Source organism: Salvelinus alpinus, chromosome 1, assembly GCF_045679555.1.
Source record: "Salvelinus alpinus chromosome 1, SLU_Salpinus.1, whole genome shotgun sequence".
Taxonomy (NCBI): Eukaryota; Metazoa; Chordata; class Actinopteri; order Salmoniformes; family Salmonidae; genus Salvelinus; species Salvelinus alpinus.
In genome coordinates, this window is record NC_092086.1 from 103,147,977 (window position 1) to 103,169,631 (window position 21,655).

The 21,655-nt window shown below is 43.3% G+C and overlaps 3 protein-coding genes across 4 annotated transcripts; 2 read left to right on the top strand and 1 right to left on the bottom strand.

Annotated features, from left to right (window-relative positions):
• Window positions 1–1,441: 1,441 nt before the first annotated feature.
• ptpn11a (protein tyrosine phosphatase non-receptor type 11a) lies at window positions 1,442–10,863 on the bottom strand. 2 transcript variants are annotated; one of them, XM_071338365.1, is made up of 16 exons: window positions 10,656–10,863; window positions 7,203–7,325; window positions 6,747–6,941; window positions 6,396–6,588; window positions 6,107–6,226; window positions 5,847–5,960; window positions 5,319–5,415; window positions 5,087–5,184; window positions 4,618–4,776; window positions 4,340–4,471; window positions 4,100–4,254; window positions 3,903–3,970; window positions 2,997–3,148; window positions 2,781–2,899; window positions 1,709–1,814; window positions 1,442–1,578 (listed from the first exon to the last, which is right to left on the bottom strand). In XM_071338365.1, exons 1-15 carry the CDS (start codon window positions 10,667–10,669, stop codon window positions 1,745–1,747), a joined length of 1,809 nt encoding a protein of 602 aa, XP_071194466.1. In that variant the 5' UTR covers window positions 10,670–10,863; the 3' UTR covers window positions 1,442–1,578; window positions 1,709–1,744. The 2 variants fall into 2 exon arrangements, with proteins under 2 accessions (XP_071194466.1, XP_071194476.1); XM_071338375.1 differs by lacking the exons at window positions 1,442–1,578; window positions 1,709–1,814; window positions 2,781–2,899; window positions 2,997–3,148 and adding an exon at window positions 3,692–3,782.
• Window positions 10,839–13,986, top strand: LOC139537263 (transmembrane emp24 domain-containing protein 2-like). Its single transcript, XM_071338385.1, has 4 exons — window positions 10,839–11,306; window positions 11,913–12,105; window positions 12,918–13,025; window positions 13,180–13,986. The coding sequence occupies exons 1-4, from the start codon at window positions 11,127–11,129 to the stop codon at window positions 13,302–13,304; spliced, it is 606 nt and encodes a 201-aa protein (XP_071194486.1). The 5' UTR covers window positions 10,839–11,126; the 3' UTR covers window positions 13,305–13,986.
• A 3,129-nt stretch (window positions 13,987–17,115) lies between these two features.
• Window positions 17,116–21,654, top strand: ddx55 (DEAD (Asp-Glu-Ala-Asp) box polypeptide 55). Its single transcript, XM_071338393.1, has 13 exons — window positions 17,116–17,282; window positions 17,418–17,468; window positions 17,613–17,699; window positions 17,825–17,916; window positions 18,053–18,115; window positions 18,565–18,714; window positions 18,884–19,073; window positions 19,507–19,589; window positions 19,760–19,891; window positions 19,972–20,179; window positions 20,267–20,435; window positions 20,561–20,859; window positions 21,109–21,654. The coding sequence occupies exons 1-13, from the start codon at window positions 17,175–17,177 to the stop codon at window positions 21,298–21,300; spliced, it is 1,824 nt and encodes a 607-aa protein (XP_071194494.1). The 5' UTR covers window positions 17,116–17,174; the 3' UTR covers window positions 21,301–21,654.
• The last annotated feature ends 1 nt before the right edge of the window (window position 21,655 follows it).

Genomic DNA, 21,655 nt, shown 5'->3' on the forward strand with positions numbered 1-21,655 from the left:
CACCTAGCAAAATAATAAACGGAGAGACTGAAAACTGCACATTAAACTGTGTAACACCAATGTAGAACAAAGGAATTTGCAAATGACTCCAACTGTGTGTGTCCTTGACCAAATTCAGCCAACCAACAGTGGGTCTGTAGTTTCCATGACAACCACAACAATGAACACTAAAATTGCCAGAGATAACAAATGTGCGGTAGCTTCTCGAAACAGAAAATTAAGTTCATGTGGTGCTTCAAAAGTACACAACAGGCATTCATCTTTAAAAAGAACAGAAGAAGCACAAAATGTAATAGTATCATTATGATGTTTGTTTAGAAAATAAAAAAAATGTAAAACTTTTTGGGGGGGGCAGCCACGCTTCAGTGGCGATGCCTGCTGCGGACTGGAATAAAGAACAAGTTACCCCAGAAACAGTTTCCATAGTAACTTTGACACAGAAGAGCCTGGGAGGAAGCACCCAACCTATTGCCTCGTCCCCTACTGTCTGTGCTGTAGACAACTCTAACGTTTGTTGTCAAAACAGGACTTACATAAAGTATGGGGCAAGGCTACCCCACCAAACCTCCAGAAACTACCAACTACCCTCAGACCCCACATTAGTGCTTAGTGGGACCACAAGGCACCCAGGGAAACAGAGTTCTAGCCAACATCTCCCCCCAGGGTACAAGGCGTGGGCTGTAGCCATTACTTTGCTATGGGAATGCTGCGTTAAGGACATCGGTGTGAGGAATGGTAATTAAGGGAGACAGTATTACATAGTGTGGCAACAACAAAAAACATGTCAACAAAAACATGAAATAAAAAAAACATAAAAATAATAAAATGTCTTTAAAAGGCAAAACCAATATCCTCCCCAACATACTGAATAGTAATCCACTGGGAAGTTAGAGACTACAAAACCCAGAATTCTTCCTTCAGTAACAGAAAACATGACACTTAACATTATCACTGGAAATATCCCTTTTTTCTCAAAAAATGGTTTAGCCGGGCAGAGGGAAACCACTGATTGGCTGAGACGTTGGATTAAACCATTTTTGGTTTTTGGCACAGACCTTTTTTCTCAACTATGAGAAGGGCTCACTCATCTCACTAGCTCCCAAAACAAACTAGCTACGTGTTTCTTTCCTTTGGTTAATAAGAAAAAAGACAATAATTCATGGCAAAAAAGGGAGAGAGAGAGTGGAACAAAGACAAACAGAACAGGTTAGCTAGGTTGTTCTCCCTCTGGTGAGCAGAATGCTGCTAGACTCAGCCTGGGTCTGGTCTGAGACAGGTTTAAACTCAGGCTGAGCTTTAGTTTAGGGGTTTAGGCTTGTTATTAAGTTCGGTCATTAAGCTCGTTAGGGCTCTCCAGATATTCACAGTGGTTTATAAGGGGACGAGACAGCCACTGTTCCTAGAGAGAGAGGGGGATGAGAAAAAGAGAGGGAACAAAAACCCCTCCGTTAATCTCGGTTCTCTCGTAGACCTCTCTGAGATTTTAGTTTTTCGTAATTTTACATTTTCTTCTTTTCATTGTAGTAATTGTGATCACGTCTCAGGCGTTCAGGTGCGGCTGGCAAAAAAATGTAATTCCTGAGAGAGGCAAAGGGAGAGAGATGTCAGGTCATTTACAAATCACAAAAACAATATTTTAAAAATAATTACAGTTAGTTCCAAAAGATCCAGCCACAACATGAACTCAAGACATAGTTCCTGTAGTTACCTAGGACTGGGACAGCATTGGGGTCAAAGGGCAATCTCATCTGTAGCTCTTCTGCTGTTGCATCAGACCGACGTTCTCATACACTCTGGAGCAGTCCTCCCTCATTCTACACACACCCCCCCCCCGAGAGAAACACATCAGCCAAGGTATTTCTCAACTGAAACTGACTAGCTGAGTGCTAGTTTGATTATACACAGAGTATACCAAAAATTAGGAACAACTTCCTAATATTCATATTTTGCCTTCAGAACAGCCAAATTTGTTGGGGCATGAACTCTACAAGGTGTGGAAAGCGTTCCACAGGGATGCTGGCCCATGGTGACTACAATGCTTCTCACAGTTGTGTCAAGTTGGCTGGATGTCCTTTGGCTGGTGGACCATTCTTTTTACCCCTTTTTTCTCCCTAATTTCTTGGTATCCAATTGGTAGTAGTTACAGTCTTGTCTCATCGCTGCAACTCCCGTACACTCGGGAGAGGCGAAGGTCGAGAGCCATGCGTCCTCCGAAACACAACCAAGCCGCACTGCTTCTTGACACAATGCACATCCTACCCGAAAGCCAGCCGCACCAATGTGTCGGAGGAAACACCGTACACCTAGCAACCTGGTCAGCGTGCACTGCGCCCGGCCCGCAACAGGTAACGCTAGTACGCGATGAGACAAACCCTCCCTAACGACGCTGGGCCAATTGTGCGCCGCCCCATGGGTCTCCCGGTCGCGGCCGGCTGCGACTGAGCCTGGACTCGAACCCAGAATCTCTGGTGGCACAGCTAGCACTACGATGCAGTGCCTTAGACCACTGCGCCACCCGGGAGGCCATGGTAGACCATTCTTGATACATACGGGAAACTGTTGAGTGTGAAAAGCCCAGCAGCGTTGCAGTTCTTGACACAAACTGGTGCGCCTGACACCTACTGCCATATCACGTTCAAAGCCACCTAAATATTTAACAAGTGACATCAATAAGGGATCATAGCTTTCAACTGGATTCATCTGGTCAGTCTATGTCATGGAAAGAGCAGGTGTTCTTGTTTTATACTCTGTGTAGTAGCTGCTAGTTGGTAGGTACTCACTCTGCACAGGTGGGGCTGGGGGTGCAGGGAGGCAGAGGACTCTGCAGCTGGTCTCCACCAGTCAGGTCAGACAGAGAATACTTAATGTTGGTGTACTCCCTCCCCTTTATCTTACTCTTCTGTTAGAGAGAGGCGGAAGGATGTTAGAGAAAGACTTTCACGCACACACGGGGGACACACACGCGGGGTACACACACGCGGGGGACACACACGCACCTGTTCCTCCTCTATGCGTCTCTGCAGTGTCTCTATGTAGTGCTGGACAGCCATGTAGATGAACCTGTACTGGGCCTCAGTCTGAACCATCCCAGACCGCTGGGAACGAACCATCTGGATGCTCTTAGGAACGTCTATGTCACAGTCCACTCCTACAGAGAGAAGAGGTTAGACTAGGAACGTCTATGTCACAGTCCACTCCTACAGAGAGAAGAGGTTAGACTAGGAACGTCTATGTCACAGTCCACTCCTACAGAGAAAAGAGATTAGACTAGGAACGTCTATGTCACAGTCCACTCCTACAGAGAGAAGAGGTTAGACTAGGAACGTCTATGTCACAGTCCACTCCTACAGAGAGAAGAGGTAGACTAGGAACGTCTATGTCACAGTCCACTCCTACAGAGAGAAGAGGTTAGACTAGGAACGTCTATGTCACAGTCCACTCCTACAGAGAGAAGAGGTTAGACTAGGAACGTCTATGTCACAGTCCACTCCTACAGAGAGAAGAGGTTAGACTAGGAACGTCTATGTCACAGTCCACTCCTACAGAGAGAAGAGGTAGACTAGGAACGTCTATGTCACAGTCCACTCCTACAGAGAGAAGAGGTTAGACTAGGAACGTCTATGTCACAGTCCACTCCTACAGAGAGAAGAGGTAGACTAGGAACGTCTATGTCACAGTCCACTCCTACAGAGAGAAGAGGTTAGACTAGGAACGTCTATGTCACAGTCCACTCCTACAGAGAGAAGAGGTTAGACTAGGAACGTCTATGTCACAGTCCACTCCTACAGAGACAGAAGAGGTTAGACTGTAGACACAGACACCCTTGGGATCTGAACAAGGCAGAAGCTTTCTTCATGGAAACCATCTCATGTAACACAAATAGATGAAGTATTTGCAATCACCTTTTTCCCTGATGACGTCAATGAGTATGTCAATCACTATGAACGTTCCTGTCCGTCCGATACCAGCACTGGAGAGAGAGAGGGAATTAGAGAGCAACAGTACACATAACTGTTGGTGTACGTGTGTGTGTGTGTGTGTGTGTGTGTGTGTGTGTGTGTGTGTGTGTGTGTGTGTGTGTGTGTGTGTGTGTGTGTACCTGCAGTGCACCACTATGGGCCCAGCCTCTAGAATGCTCTCCTGTTTGAGGTTGACCTCCTCTAGGAAGTCCAGAACACCCCCGGGGTCTGTAGGGACACCATGGTCCGGCCACGCTCTGAAATGGTACTGCCACACTGTCCGCTCTGTGTTACCCTGAAACACACACACACATTTTGAAGTAGCATGCATGCTCACACACACAGCTAAGGACACACTTCCAAAAAAAAGTCCCTCTTACCTGTCCAACCTTGGACAGTTTGAGTTCTCGTAGGATGTAGTCGTGAGCAGACGTCTCTTTAACGTTGCGGACGCGCATGATTCCATACTCCTTCAGAGATGACATGTCTGGCCAGTACTTCACACACTTACTCTGTGGGGAGACAAAGTATCTCAATTGACGTGCATACTTCTGCCCCAAAGCCACAGCAGCAGTTCACACTGAAACCTATGTAGAAGCTCTCCTGGTTTTCAGAGATGCTTGAAATGGAGAACCACGACAGCAAGTCAGCCAGTTACCTTTCCCCTCTCCACCTCCTTGGTAGTCATGACGATGACCCGGGAGTTCTCCTGGAAGACCATCCTCCAGAAGTCACTGATGGTGTTCTGTAGACAGCCCTGCGTGGCGATGTACGACTTCTTCAGCTTGGTGCTGTTACACTTCCACTCCAACTCCGGCTAGAGAGAAAGAACACAGTTCCACAGAGACAGGCGCTGGATGTAGTAGTGTGTAGAGGAAAGCAGACTTAAGTGCAAAGTAACATACAGCGATTGTCTTAGCAGTCCACGTCACACACTCAATGAATGAAAAGACAAACAGTAAGCTTGCGTATTCATTTGTATTTTGTAGAGCCGTCACATACAGGAAATTGCAGATTGTGCTTGAAATAGAGCTGAACCTAAGTGTGTGGAGTTTACCGTGAGGTCATTTCGATACCATATTGTGTGTCTGACAGGTGTGTGTGTCCTGAGAATGAAGTGAGTTTACCATGATGTCAGTTACTACCATGATGAGATTGGCATTAATATAGTCCGAGCCAGCCTCAGATCCATCCCCATCATTCAGCACCACACGAGTGTGATCAACTAGAGAGGGAAAGAGAGACAGAGAGAAGAGTCATGATTAAAATCATACTAATATCCAGGCTCTGCATACTGCAACAACAGGGTGGTCAGTCAGTCGTGATATTTGATAGGGCAGGATGTGTGTGTTTTCTCACAGGGCAGGATGTTCTTGTATCGGTTCTTGTTCTTGTTTTCAGCTCTCTGCCCCTCCTTACGGCTGTAGAGAAGCTTACACTCCTGCTGCTGCAACGTCTGGGCGGGACAAAGGAAAAGGGATACTTGTTAAAAGTCTATGGGTATCTGCTAGCATGCTATCTGCTAGCAGATACCCATAGAACTCCAGTCATTGCGCTAATGCTAGTTAGCAATTGCGCTAGGTAGCAACTTCCTTCAAGCTGCACACAGAGACATAAAAATTGTAACCATGAGTTCATCTGACTCTGTGGAAGTATATAAAGGGCATCATTGTCAAAATCCCAAAGTATCCCTTTAAAAATGTATCCTCAACGTATTGCTTTAATCTATTTCAATAATTCAGATGTGGAGCGTGGCTAGGTTATCGGGAGACAGACGACATGTGAGAATGTAGCTTGAGGATGTACAACGGTATAAAAAACTTTTCCTGACATAAGAACAACACTACATTAAATACTTATTTTGAAACGCAATGGCGCGTCTCTCACCTCAAACTCTTCCCAGAAGCCCTGTTTGACCTTGTCCGTGGCCTCGGCCAGTTTACTGAGCTCTCTCACTCTGCTCTCTATCTCTGCTGCATTGATACGCGTGGTGTTCAGGGGCTGGGGAAAGACGCATACAAGTTTAGAAACAAGAAATCTATGGATTATTAAAGCTTCTGAAAGACAAAAAAGGGCATAAATGATCAAGATCAGGGGAATGATATGTAGCTTGCTGACAAGAGAGAGACAGCAGGCTGAAGAGCGACCTGTTTGAGTTGCAGCACCGTGCCCAGTGTCTCCACCATGGGGTTCTTCTTATAGTGCTCCACCAGGTCTGTCAGAGAGTCAAACTTCTCTCCTCCACCAACGTCATACTTTAGGTCATTCTGAGAAACACATACAATGTGGACCGTCACTTCACCCACAGAGATATGCGAGAGGCTCTTTGACTATTTTAAATATCATGTAGTGTATCTGTGGTCATAAGCCACATCTTTAGCTCGAGGGAGGGAGGAGTGGGAAAAAAAGGACAAAAAAAAGGTAATAATCCTTTACCTGGCAGCGGATCATGACATGTGTCACCTTGGGCTTGTTGTCGCTGCTGTCCGTCTTGTCGTCTCCGGTGCGGACGGACAGAACGAAGTCTCCAGGGTGGCTCTGGCTCTCTCTGACCAGGAAACTACCGTTCTTTCCCTTCTCTGTCAGCAGCTTCTCAGCCTCCCGGCCTGACAGGTGACCATGGAACCACCTGGGACACACACACAGTTTATAGAACTCTACTGACATAGCCATCAAATCCACTGGATTGGTGGCTAAAGCAGAGACAGACTGACACTCAGGCTAGAGAGGTACACACACACAGACAAGCAGAGACAAACACCGTGTTGTTTCAGTGTCAGAGCTCACCTCTCAGAGGTGGGGTCAGCACAGTTGAGGGGGTATTTGAGCTCGATGACGTCGCCATTCTTCTCCTTGAGTTGGCCGTGGTGCTCCATGTAGTACTGAACCAGCTCAGCCAGGGTGGCGAACTTCTCCCCCCCGTACAGGTCATAGTAATCCCCTGTGTTCTGGATCTTAATGTGGGTGACTGCTCCGTTACGCCTGCCAGGATTGAGAGAAAAAGGAAATATTAAAACACACCCCTCATCTAAAGCTGAAACAGTCTGGTACCCAGGCCATTATCTTCAGTTGGCCTAATCAATTATAATAAAGGGAAATGGTAGAGTATAAATTGGGAAAGTGTTTTCTTGTATGCTGTCAGCCTGACTAAACTAAATAGGCCTCATAGATATTTATTCCTAAAATTTCAACCCAGCCTACGGTAGCGCCTGTGTCTGATGATCTGGTGCTACAATAACTCACCTGACAGAGAGGGTGAAGTCTCCAGGGTTGCTCTTGCTGGGTCGGGCCAGGAAGCTCCCGTCGACCCCCCGGGTTAACAGCAGGTTCTCAGCCTCCACCCCTGTGATATTGGGGTGGAACCACCTAAACACCACCACATCATCATCATCATCACAGGTCAACTAGCTAGCTAAGTGCATTTGGAGAACAAGGTAGAACAAAAACACACACAATTTGTATTTTGTAATAATAAGATGAACATGATAAAGTAAGCAAGCATAGAATACAGGGTCAGTTCCAGTACCATATTTACAATGTGCAGGGAGACTGGACGGTAAGGTAAATAGGCATCAGGATATATGATAAACACAGTAGCAGATGCGTATATATGATGATTATATGTGAGTGTGTGTAGAGCCAGTATAAATGTATGTGCATATTATGTGTGTGAGAAAATTGAGTGTTTGTACAGTGCATTCGGAAAGAATTCAGACACCTTCCCTTTCACCACGTTACGTTACAGCCTTATTCCAAAATGAATTTAAAAATTGCTCATCAATCTACACACAATACCCCAAAATGACAAACGCAAAAACTGATTTTTAGAAATGTTTGTAAATGTATTAAAAACAAAAACATATTTACATAAGTACTCAGACCCTTTGCTATGAGACTCAAAATGTAGCTCAGGTACATCCCGTTTCCATTGATCATCCTTGAGATGTTTGTACAACTTGATTAGACTCCACCTGTGTTCAATTCAATTGATTGTACATGATTTGGAAAGGCACACACACACCTGTCTATATAAGGTCCTACAGTTGACAGTGCATGTCAGAGCAAAAACCAAGCCATGGGGTTGAAGGAATTGTCTGTAGAGCGCCAAGATAGGATTGTGTCGAGGCACAGATCTGGGAAAGGGTACCCAAAACTTTCTGTAGCATTGAAGGTCCCCAAGAACACAGTGGCCTTCCATTTAAGAATGGAGAAGTTTGGAACCACCAACACTCTGCCTAGAGCCGGCCGCCTGGTCAAACTGAGCAATCGGGAGAGAAGGGGCTTGGTCAGGGAGGTGACCAAGAACCCGATGTCTACTCTGACAGAGCTCCAGAGTTCCTCTGCGGAGATGGGAGAACCTTCCAGAAGAACAACTATATCTGCAGCACTCCACCAGTCAGGCCAGTACAGAGAGATCCCAGGTGAACACCTGCTCCAGAGCACTCAGGATCTCACTGGGGCGAAGGTTCACCTTCAAACAGGACAATGACCCTAAGCACACAGCCAAGACAACGCAGGAGTGGCTTCGGGGCAAGTCTTGAACATCTCTGGAGAGACCTGAAAATAACTGTACAGCGACGCTCCCCATCCAACCTGACAGAGCTTGAGAGGATCTGCAGAGAATGAGAGAAACTCCCCAAATACAGGTGTGCCAAGCTTGTAGTGTCATACCCAAGAAGACTTGAGGCTGTAATCGCTACCAAAGGTGTTTCAACAAAGTACTGAGTAAAAGGTCTGAATACTTATGTAAATACTGTATCAGTTTTTATTTGTATAAATTTGAAAAACTATGGAGTATTGTGTAGATTGTTACATTAACCTTATTTCTCATCAATGTGGAAAGTCAAGGGGTCTGAATAGTTTCCGAATGGTGTGTTGGAGTATTGGTGTGTGTAGGGCCCTGTGAGTGTGCATAGAGACAATGCAACTACAACAAAAAATACTATAATAAAATACAGAAGTTCAACCTGGATAGTCCATGTAGCAATTTTGTTAGCTATTTAGCAGTCTTATGACATGGGGATAGAAGCTGTTCAGGAGCCTGTTGGTGTCAGACTTGATGCACCGGTCCCGCGCGGAAGCAGAAAGAACAGTCTATGGCTTGGGTTGTTGGCGTCTAACAATTTTCCAGCCTTCCTTTCACACTGCCTGATATAGAAGTCCTGGATGGGAGGGAACTCAGCCACAAACCTATGGCAGGATTAGACAGATGGGTCTCCAGATAATATTTACTTGGGTCCCTGCCCATGTGGGGGTGGAGGGGAACGAGGCAGTTGATGTACTGGCTAACCAAGCACTTAGACGTTTGTTGTAGTTTCAATGAGCAAGGCATAGACAAAAAGCCTGATATGGACAGTGATGGTGCAGAGATGGCAATGAGCAGTGGAGTAGAGATACTAAGAGCAGGCATTTATTTCAAGTACAGAGGAAAGTCGGGGAGGTCGGCAGAAAGGAACAAAAGAGAGGATGCTATTATTACAAGATTAAGGGTGGGACACAGCCAGTTGAATAAGACCTTAAATGTGATAGGAAAGCACCCAACAGGAAAGTGTGATTATTGCCAGGAAGACCGTGGAGCATGTATTGCTACAGTGTGGGCAGTATCTGAGGGAAAGAGTCAGATCTAGTATGAGGGAGAAGGGGATACAGGAAATTAGTTTAGAGAATATTGAGTAGAACATCATTAGATATAGTCTCAAATATTATTATTTATTTTTTTAAGAGCAACAGGGCTGGCAGGTAGGATTTAGTTCTCCCTGTCTCTGGCCCACACTCCAGTACAGTAGGTGGCGGTAATGTACCATAACGTTGGATGCCATCCGCCGATAAACCCCACAGAAGAAGGGAGCTCAGCCCCAGTGAGGTTCCCTTGCTGTCCGCGCCAACCTCTGTAGCGCCAAGCGATTGAGGGCGGGGCTATTGCCATACCAAGCAGAGATGCAGCCAGACAAGATGCTCTCAATAGTACAGCTGTATAACTTGTACTCAGATGTCATGGGCACAACAATGCAAATCAGGATAAAGAATATATTGATGTGGGGAAGGGTCAAAATCAATGATGTACGACTAAAGGATGATGTGAGAATTATCAGAATCCTGATTTAATCAGAAAATCACGTGTACAGTGATTGACATTGAACAATTGAAGTCTGTATCCATTTACTGAGTATATTGAGGTTGGTATCTTTCCAAAGAGCATACAAGCCTGTCGTCCAAACTGAACCAGATGCATTGAACCCCCTTGGCTTCTCAGCTGGAACTGACAGCTAGGTCCCCCAATGGTTGCTAGATTTTCTTGTTTGCAATTGTTAGCTAAGCATTCATATTTATAATTGATAACTAAACACGTCTCCAAAAATGTTATAGGCAGATACCTTTGAATTCTGTGTGAGCTATTCACAAGCTAACTGCATTGTGGGCTTCAATTTCACGGATGCCCATTGCCCAATAAAGAACCTAGTTAACTAGCTAACGTTACCACATACTAGTTGCCGTAATGTTGCTGGCTCCAAAACACCGACAAGGCACATCCTTGTCAAATACGACTTGTTTTAGGTCGTTAACTGACGATCACATACATTATTCATCAATGGGATTATCTTGAAAATGTAAACAGTTCTAGGCTAATGTTAGCCGACAGGCTAGTTAGTTGGCTACCTAGTTTCCATCAGATTGCTTTCCATGATCAGTCCTTACCTCCGAGATGTCATTTTTTTCAATCCTTGTTTCCTCGCGCTGGCTTTTCCAACTATTGTGCTTTTCTTCGGCAGTCTACTCCCAGCAAAAATGCCTCATAAGGTCCAGACTCCGCTCAAAACGGGAAAATGTTTCGATTGGAATTTTTTACAACAACAAAAAGTCCATAGGCCTCAGCCCGGAGACTTCAGAGAGCGAGTCGATTGTTGAAACGTCACCAGACATGCGACACTTTTATTATTATTTTTTCAATCGCATAGTCCTGACTAAGTTTGACCCTCGCTTTTTCCCGTTTAAATCCTTACGTGGCAATCTCGCCGAAGCTAGCTAGGAAGTTTACAAAATATCCTCAATAATTTGTGCTTGTTCTGAGCCTCCTGCTGCGATACATGTGCAATTTTAGGGGATATTTGAAATCGCTGGTACACAGAGAATCTACAATTGTCACGTAACGCTAGCTAAAATCTAAGCATGTTCACTGCTTCAGAGATCGTTGTTCTTCTTTGGTTCATGTCTGCCACAGCGTCCGGCTACTTCGTTAGTATAGACGCTCATGCAGATGAGTGCTTCCATGAGCGGGTTAACTCGGGAACCAAGATGGGCCTAATGTTTGAAGTTGCTGAGGGGGGCTTTTTGGACATTGACGTTGAGGTGAGATGGTATTTGTGCTTTTGATTGATTTGGTTTGACTTGCAAAGGTGGTGGGGCGTGGCTAGCGAGATGGCTATTGTAGCTAGCCAGTTAGCTTAATTGCTAGTCATAAGCCGACATGCATGCCATTTTGTATAGTTTAATTTATGTTCTTTGTAGTTTAAAGTTAACCCACTGCTGGTTAAGATCAATTATTTTAGCTTAGTTGGTAGCTAACTAACTAGCCAGTTCGCCTCTTGATTTGACTTATCTGTCCCGATTAGTGATACAGGAAGTTTTAAGTTAGCTAACTACTCGCTGCCATTCCTAACAGCTGTCAGTGTCACATAACTTGAGAAACAGGTCATCCACATTTGTTTGACAGCTGACTATAGGTACTGCTCCACCACATGATGTATTCACCACCATATAGTTGAGAATTGTAGTCATGCTAATAAGATCCATATTTTTAAGGGATTTCACAAGTGTGGTGCAGACTGCCCCAATCCACCAACCACTGAATGAAATATGTTGCAACAACGGTCCAGACACATTTTTTTGTCTAGCACACCACAACTATGTTTCAACATATTGGCTAATATGTGTATGATATTGTCTACTATGTAGATAACAGGACCTGATGGCAAGCAGATCTACAAAGGAGATCGAGAGTCCAGTGGAAAGTACTCCGTGGCAGCTCACATGGATGGGACCTACAAGTTCTGCTTCAGCAACAAGATGTCCACCATGACACCCAAGATCGTCATGTTCACCATCGACATCGGAGAGGCACCGAAGGGACAGGACATGGAGACGGAAGGTAGGCTTTAGTTGTGTGTGTGAATGAAAGGCAGACTCAGTGAAATGACGCTGCCATGAGCAGCACTGCAGATATTGAGATGAGCGAGATGTATGACTTTGTTTTCACATGGTCACACACAGTATCTGCGCATGTTCACAGGTTCACTTCCTGCTGGTGAAAGTGTGGTAGCCAGAGCACCAAAACAGCAGAGAAGTTGAGCTTTGCGCTTCAATGCTCTTAGTTGTTGCGGAGATTTACCTACTATGCTGTTTACTTTTTCTGAATCTACATCATATCGCGAAATCTACTTTTAAGCTCTATTCATATTTGCCAATTGCTATAACGGATGATCACATTTCTGTTTTCACATACTATTCCTCTTTTCTATATGGTCCTATTGTTGTCTCTTTCTCTTCATCCTTTTGACTGGGTTTGACTGGCTTTCGCTTCACCCTTGTGGAGAGAGTTGGGATGGTAGGGTTCTCGCCTCGCCTGGAACTATGTTTGCCGAAATGCATTCGGTTTCCTCTAACCTAAGTTGAATGAGTTTTCCAGTGCAATCTAATGTTCACAAATCACCACTTAGTTACATTAGTATATGTTGCCTGGAATAACCCCTCACAATTTATAGATGCAGGAATATGTTGTGTGCATGATTTGAGACATCTAAGACCTAGAACTAGTAATGTATTGTAGAGTGTTTTATATGATAAAGCACAACTTTGTTTGGAAGTTGTCTTTATTTTTTACTCTAATATGCATGTAATTTTCACTAGAATGTTGTGGATTCTACAATGATCCTAATTGATTGGTTGTGTGTTCTGTTCCAGCTCACCAGAACAAGCTGGAGGAGATGATCAACGAGCTGGCGGTTGCCATGACGGCCGTCAAGCATGAACAGGAGTACATGGAGGTCCGGGAAAGGATACACAGAGCCAGTGAGTTACACACACGCCGCACATGAAATAAAATGGTGTCAGAATAGACTGTAGTTAAGAACCTGTTAACTTAATTGTTGTGTGTACTGCAGTGTTTAGTGCTGACAGCCAGTCTTGAACTTATTAGTCGTTGTTTTGTTTTCTTTCCATCCAGTCAATGACAACACGAACAGCAGGGTGGTTCTCTGGTCGTTCTTCGAAGCCCTGGTTCTGGTGGCCATGACTCTGGGACAGATCTACTACCTGAAGAGGTTTTTCGAAGTGCGCCGAGTTGTGTAACACCTCAAACCTTCCCCCTGTGACTTCCTGTTGCACTGTTATTTCAGCACAGAGACAGTGAAACAGTCACTCCTTGGAAATGAGACTCTTGGCAGATTTCATTAAAAGTCTGAGTACAAATTGGATCCCTATTATTAAAATAATAATGTTTTACCCTGTTACCCCTTTTGTTATTTCCATCTTCATGTGCTTGTTACTGTTGTATCTGTTTTGGACTCTAGACCTTTCAAAGATCATATGGTTGATGATGTCAAGTTTGATTTATTGTCTCATCACTGCGTAAGCAAATTATTTGTTATGGATTACTCCACCCAGCTTGGTCAACAGCAACTACTAGCCAGGGAGGTTGTCTGCCTAGAGTCAGTGGCTCTACTAGCCAGGGCAGTTGTCTGTCTGTCTCTAGTCAGTGGATGGGATGTATAAAGTAACACAACTGGGACCGGCATTTGAGAGATGCACACTGATGTTTATGCAACAGTGTCCCTTATTTGACCCATTTCTTTGGACCCCTTTGCAATCGATATGACCAACTAGTTAATATAAAGTATGCATCAGCTCAAGGTGAGACACTTGGGGCTTGTTCATGAGAGTGAAATATCACAGAACGTTCATGTAGAAATGTATTGTGCAGAAGCGACATGCTTTTCTGTAATGTAGAATAAAGAATTGTGTTCACTCTATAGATCATATTTCTATCTGCAACTTTCTGAACATTGCATCCTGCTAAATATCCCTGAATATCTGAAGGAGTTGTGTTGTCTGGGAAGCAGATGTTTTTGCTCTTGTTGCTTTTGAGTCATAGATCCATGACATATAATCCTTCTGAATGTGTACACGGGCAGTGCAGGGAAAACCTGTATACTCCCATTTTACCACAGATGGGTTATAGTAGGTCAGTGTACTCAAACCTGGCCCTGGGGATCCACTGGGTGTGCAGGGTTTTTTCTAGCTCATCACTCACACCTGTTGCAACTAATCAATTATTAATTTAACCCTGGATTATATGATTCAGGTGTGTTAGAGCTGGGCTGGCAAAGCCCCGGACCCCTGTATTTGCCTAGAATCAGGAATGAAGAACACTGTAATAGATTATATTGAATGTGTGGCAGGGGGCTGAAACTATATTATGATTGTCGAGGTGAGGTAGTTACTTCAACATTTTGTTGTGGGGACTGGTTGTAATTTGAGGTGGGGAAGGTTGGGGGCTCTACTTTATGTGGCAGTAAGCTGTTTTTTTTTCTTCTGCAGCATATTCAGTGTGGTGCAACATTCAGAACATTGGTATGTCGATGTATAAGAATGGACATGACTAGAGGATTAATTGTAGGCCTATCCTGTCTATAATCTATTTGAAACACCATAAATGTTGTGTCTTACTGAATATGCCTTAGTTTTGTACTTTACATGTTCTGATAAGGTCAGCTATAACTGTCACGTGAGACTGGAGTGACTACTGAGGAGAAATTAGGTCAAGTCACTCCTGAACGTCATTAATGAAGTTCTGCAGCATGTAAAGAAATATGATTGTCTGTGGATCCAGGTTTAATAAAACAAAAACAATATTCTTTAAAAATGCTGTTTGTTTTCTTTTTGTTTGTGTTGACATGTATTTATTGGTCAAATATATATATCTTTTACAAATATTGTGGTCTAAAGATCACTGAAATTATTCAGAATGATTTTTTAAATATATATATTTTTATTATCAACAACAAATCAATACATAAAGTACATGGGGGAACACAAGTATATATAGATTATATACAATGGACAATCGAGCTAGGGGGTACAATATCACATTACAATTACACAAGGACCTTAAGGGACATACATATACTTACAATTCTAACAGCTTTTTTGTTAGTAGAGTATTTAACAGTCTTAAAATACAGTTCAATTTCTTTTTGTAGGGTAAGAAAATTTGATTTTTTGTTTGTAAATTTACATTTGTGTATATGAAATTTGGCCAAAAGAATAATGAAATTAATTACATAAAAATGTTTCAGCTTATTTCTATCGTATGTAAAGAATCCAAACAGTACATCTCTCCACAATAGTGTAAAATCTTCATAAATGTGTTCAATTATAAACCTACTGATGTCCTTCCACAGTTTTCTTACATGCATACAATGCCAAAAAATATGCAACACTGTTTCTGGGTGGTCATTACAAAAGGAGCAATTTGAGTTGATGTTTTCCTTAAACTTCTTCATATAGTGGTTGGCAGGATAATATTTATGAATAATTTTAAAGGCAACTTCCTTAATTTTGTTAACAAGTAGGTATGTGTGTGGCAACATCCAAACTTTTTCCCAACAGATATTATCAATAAATCCATTCCAATAAGGCATGACATAAGGTATAGATACAACATCCTGCTGAAACAAGGTTTGTATCGCTCTGTTGTTGAATGGACCAAAAGAGAAACAAATCTTTCCTACTGATGAGTCAACAGGGTCAATAGAAAGTAGGTTCTGAGGGTCAGGTCTTGACACATTCCTGAATAACATAGCAACACCTGAGGGAATGGCATCTAAAACAATTGCAAAATCTTTAGGTGTTACAGGGACCTTGTAAAGTGATAAGAATTCCTTATAACTGAGTAAAATACCCTCTGCATTTACCAGTTGGCTCACCAATAGGATATTATTTCGGAACCAATATTCTAAAAACAAAGAAGTATTTTTATACAATATATCCCGATTATTCCATATATAATATGTGTGGAGAAAAATTGTGTTTATAAATTAAGGACCATGATAAGAAAACCTGCCGATGAAAAGCAGAAAGTTTCACTAGCACCAAATGTTAGTCTAGAGATACCTTCAGCCTTGGTTATTAGGACTCTACCTTTTAAAGATAAGTCCCTCTGTAGCCATTGATTTAGCTTCTTCTGGGTTTTTTTAATAAGAGGGTTAATATTTCGTAAGCCTCTAGACTTCTGATCCTTTGTAATGGTTATGCCTAAATATGTAAGTTCTTCCTTTACTGGAATACCATAATATGAAGGTGTCACACAATCTTTGACAGCTATGAGTTCACATTTATTAATGTTAAGATATAGACCAGACGCTTTGGAAAAGGATTGTATCACATTGATCGATATGGGAATTTGGTTAGCGTCTTTCAGAAAAAGTGTAGTATCATCAGCCAGCTGGCTTATAATAATTTCTTTACCAGCTATGGAAATACCTTGTACAGGACTATTATTTAAAGTTATTAATAAAAACAGGTACGGAGAGATAGGACAACCTTGCCTAATTCCTCTCTTTAACTCAAATCTAGGTGAGGTGCCATACTTCAATTTCAATAGCCTTACAGAAAAAATCCCCAAAGCCAAGTCTCTCAAGGGAGTGGAAGAGAAACTGATGCTCTACTGTGTCAAATGCTTTATAAAAATCTAAAAATAATATGAAGCTATCCTCAGTTTTTAGGTCTGAGTAGTCAAGTATGTCTAATATTAGTCTGACATTGTTAGAAATATGTCTGTTCCTCATGAAGCCAGACTGTGTTTCATCAATGATTGCATCCAGGACTTCTTTAATTATTTTTGCAAGTAGTAAGGCTAATATCTTATAGTCATTATTAAGAAGACAAATTGGACGCCAGTTATCGATGAGCAGCACTTCTTTTTTAGGCTTAGGTATCAGTGTTATTAACCCCTGACTCATTGTAGGAGGGAGAACATTGTTTTTAATACTCTCTAAAAAGACTTCAAATAGGAAGGGAGCTATTTGTTCAGAAAATAATTCAGAATGATGAACTGGCGCTGGCGGTACAAATATGTACAGTGCTTCCGATTTCCAGGCGGACTGTAAACATCGATGTACAGGAAGTCGGTACAGCGTGGATTGTGGCTGCATTTCCAACATGGACAACACAACTGAAGGAAAATGGGATAGTTTACCCGTTAAACTTAACGACGGTATTACGCAAACTCTCAATGAGCTTGGATTTACACATATGACACCAGTTCAGGTATTAACATTTCTTTACAGTTTTCGTTTATTTCACTCACATGCCATAGCTAGCTATGCTAACAAGCTAGTTAACTAACGTTAGCTTCTCTAATTCAACCTCCACAATAATAATTTCAATATTTTTATATTCCAGTCTGCCTGTATTCCACTGTTTATGCGAAATAAAGATGTGGCTGCCGAGGCTGTAAGTATGACTTGACACACATTATTGTTTACCATGTAACTCGGATGTTTTGTGTACTGCATTTCTCCAGAACCAGATTGCATAGGTAGCTAACTATTGAAGGGAGAAAGGTCTAAGCAACACATCTTCTCGTTGCTGTTACAGGTGACTGGCAGTGGAAAGACACTGGCCTTCGTGATTCCCATCATAGAGATACTTATAAAGCGAGAGGACAAATTGAAGAAAATGCAGGTAAGGTTTGGGTTATTCCGTTTCTTAGACTTATTGCAATGGCTACCGTTTGAGTATATGTGTATGGTTGTGAGTCAGTTTGACTTTTGATATACAGTATTAAACTGAGACGTTATGTTTCACAGGTTGGTGCTCTGATCGTCACGCCGACCAGAGAGCTGGCCCTGCAGATCAGTGAGGTGATGGGCCAGTTCCTCCAGAAATTCCCTCAGTTCAGGTAGGGGTACAGCCAGCGGAGAGATAAAACCAGAGACATGAACACAGTTCAGCAGGCTCTGTTCCAGATCTAAAATGTTCATTGTTCCAAGACTCTTATTGTAATCCTGTTATGACCGGAACTCTTCCTCTTTCAGACAGATTCTGTTGATTGGAGGGAGCAACCCCATTGAGGATGTGGAGAAGTTTAAGGAACAGGGGTAAATATGCTCTTCCTCTGATCTCACACAAAGATGGGAGCTTTTTTGTGCCACATGTTTTTATGTCCAGATCTGATGCCATACAGCAAGCCTGTAAAGGTACAAACGGATTTCCAGCCCCACTTTAAATGAAGTACAACTTATAAAGGCCTTATATAGCATACATAACTGCTTCATAAGCGCTATATAAATGGTTCACAAACAATCTATAAGCTTTTGTATAAACATTAAGCGTTATGTCACATTTGGCAGAAATTCACCCTACATTAGGAATGGTTATGTCACCCTTTATAGAGTGACACACGCTTATAGGTGATTTGTGAAGCATTTATGTAGTGCTTATGAATCCTTTGTATGCTATATAAAGCCTTTATACGTTGTACTTGGTTTAAAGTGAGACTGGATTCCCTAACTGATAATTATTCTAATCAGTGTGTTGTCTTTTCCAGGGCCAACATATTGATTGCCACCCCGGGGCGTCTGGAGGACATGTTCAGGAGGAAGGCAGACGGTCTGGATCTGGCCTTGTCAGTCAAGTTTCTGGAGGTCCTGGTCCTGGATGAGGCTGACCGCCTACTGGATATGGGCTTTGAGGCCAGGTACTATAGTGCAATACAATAGACTACAACTATGCAATACAGTACACTATTGGACATTAAGGAAATATGATTCAGTACAGTACAATCACCAGGCTGTTGGACATTGGCTTTGATGTCAGGTACAACAGCACAGTACACTTTAAGTACCTGACTCCCTCCCTTTCTCCAGTCTGAATGTTATCCTCGGGTACCTCCCTAAGCAGCGTCGTACAGGTCTGTTTTCAGCCACTCAGACTCAGGAGCTGGAAAAGCTGGTGAGAGCTGGTCTCAGGAACCCTGTACGCATCACAGTGAAGGAGAAGGGCGTGGCCGCCAGCTGCACCCAGAAAACACCAGCCAGGCTCTGCAACTACTACACAGTGAGTAACATACACTGTTGGGGATTTGGGTTGTTCAGGTTTGGAAATGCTGGATTCAAAGGAAAAAGTGGACCACGACTGTATTTTAATAAATGTAACTACATGTAATCCCCGAAAGTAATTATTTATCATGAGAGGACCATAAACAATAACTAGTAATGCTGCATGGTCCAAGAAAGGTTCAAATCAAAATAAACAGTTTGTGCACAAAACGGGATGACCGGAACGTTCTCTCAGTCTGAGACATTCTTCCAAGACACATTCTCAGAGGCCTCATGATGAAAGCATCCTTATCTGTTTCGCTGTCTGTGCCAGCCCGTGCCATAAAATTACTCAAGGACTATAAACCATCTGTAAGTGGAGACACAAACACAGGAAAAAAGACAAACCATGACTGATCACTTTTTCTTTTCTGTTATTTCTTGTTTGTCAGATCTGCAGAGCGGAGGACAAGTTTAACAGTCTGGTAGCGTTTCTTAGACAACACAAACATGAGAAACAGCTGGTGTTCTTCAGGTATGTATCCTGGCTACACAGCCCTCCATGTTATTCTCTCACCATGACTACAGCTACCTCTAGTATTCTACGTAATGGCCGACTATATTCATCAACACTGCGGACTGTGTGTTGTTTCTCTCCCTCAGTGTCAGATATTTGTGTTTTAATGTGTTGTTTCTCTCGCTCAGTACATGTGCGTGTGTGGAGTACTTTGGCAGAGCCTTGGAGGCCCTGATTAAGAGCGTCACCATCCACTGCATCCACGGCAAGATGAAACACAAACGCAACAAGATCTTCTCAGAGTTTAGGAGGCTAAAGAGGTATTTTATCCCTTGCTGTTAGCTCAGCTGAGGAGAGCATGGGTTTGATCTTTGCATTGAAATGTAACGTTGTGTTTCAGTGGTATCCTGGTGTGTACTGACGTCATGGCCAGAGGCATTGATATCCCAGAAGTCCACTGGGTATTGCAGTACGACCCCCCTAGTTGTGCCAGTGCCTTTGTGCATCGGTGTGGACGGACTGCGCGCATTGGTAACCAAGGCAACGCCACGGTCTTCCTGCTCCCCATGGAGGAATCTTACGTTACCTTCCTGTCCATCAACCAGAAGGTATGCCCTTTGTTTCCCTCTCCATCTTGCCTGCCTTCCATGCTCTCTCCATTTAAAACCAAGCTGCCCCTCCCTGTCTCCTGATAGTGTCCTCTGGAGCAGATGGCCCCAGTGAGTGACGTGGTGGATGTTCTGCCCAAGGTGAAGGCCCTGGCTCTGGCAGACCGGGCCATGTTCGACAGGGGCATGAGGGCATTCGTCTCCACCGTACAGGCCTACGCCAAACACGAGTGCAGCCTCATTTTCAGGGTCAAAGGTGAGAAGAAATCCCTTTTACCTTCCCTGTGTACAGACCCTCAAGTATGATGGTGTTAGATTGTTTATGCTATGGTCTGAGGAGAATTATGTTTACGATGTCATCCTCCTCCTGTCATTGGTCAGATCTGGACTTTGTCGCGCTGGCCCGTGGCTTCGCCCTCCTCCGCATGCCCAGGATGCCCGAGCTGAAAGGGAAAAACTTCCCTGACTTCATAGAAACAAGCATAGACACAGACAACATCCGCTACAAGGACAAGCAGCGGGAGAAGCTGAGGCAGAAGCTGCTGATTGAGCTAAAGGTGAAGAGGGAGGAAAGGGCCGCTGCCCCCAAGAGACACAACGATAAGAACAAAGCCTGGTCCAAACAGAAGAACAGGAAGGACCGCAGGAGGAAGACTGCTGCCAAGAGGAACCGGGATGAGGTATTTAGTCTTCTCGAGAATTAAGGGGAGGTTTTCCTGACCCAGATTAAGTATAGTCCTGATCTAAAATGCACTTTACGTGGAGATTTCCTATTGACATACATTTTTAGTCCAGGACTAGGTTTAATCTGGATCTAGGAAATGGGCCCTAAAATGCTTTTAGAACATCTTTAAACATGGGAGCGGGGCCCATATGCAGAAAAAAGTATAACATCAGATGACTGTTAATGAACCCTTTGTTCTCTTCAGGGCTCGGAAATGGACGATGAGGACATGAAGGAGCTGTTGAAAGACACTCGTCTCCTGAAGAGATTGAAGAAGGGACAGATCAGCGAGGAGGACTTTGAGAAACAGGTGACAGCAGGACCGAAGAGCCAGAGGAAGACAGCAGCAGGCCCCTCAGAGGACCTACCCAGCTCAGCGGGAGAGGAGGACAAATGAAACAACACACCTGTCAGTGTTTTCCCCCAATGTTCTAGCAGCAGGTCAGGCTGTCCCACCTAGCCCTGTTTACCATGAAAGAAACAGAACATGTTATATATTTTAGGGGGGGCTTTATGCCCCGCCTACAGAACAACCATAGGGGAAATACTGCCTGTTACAATAAGGAGCAGGTCAGGACCACCCATTGAACTTTGAATACACTTTTAAAATAGAGCTAACTGTTTTACATCTATTACTCTGTTATGAACCAGAGAGATACATCGCCTTTCAGGAATGTTATGTATACAGTGTAAAGTTATGTGCATCGCCATATTTTGTAATTAACAATCTATAAAGATAAAACTGATACCAG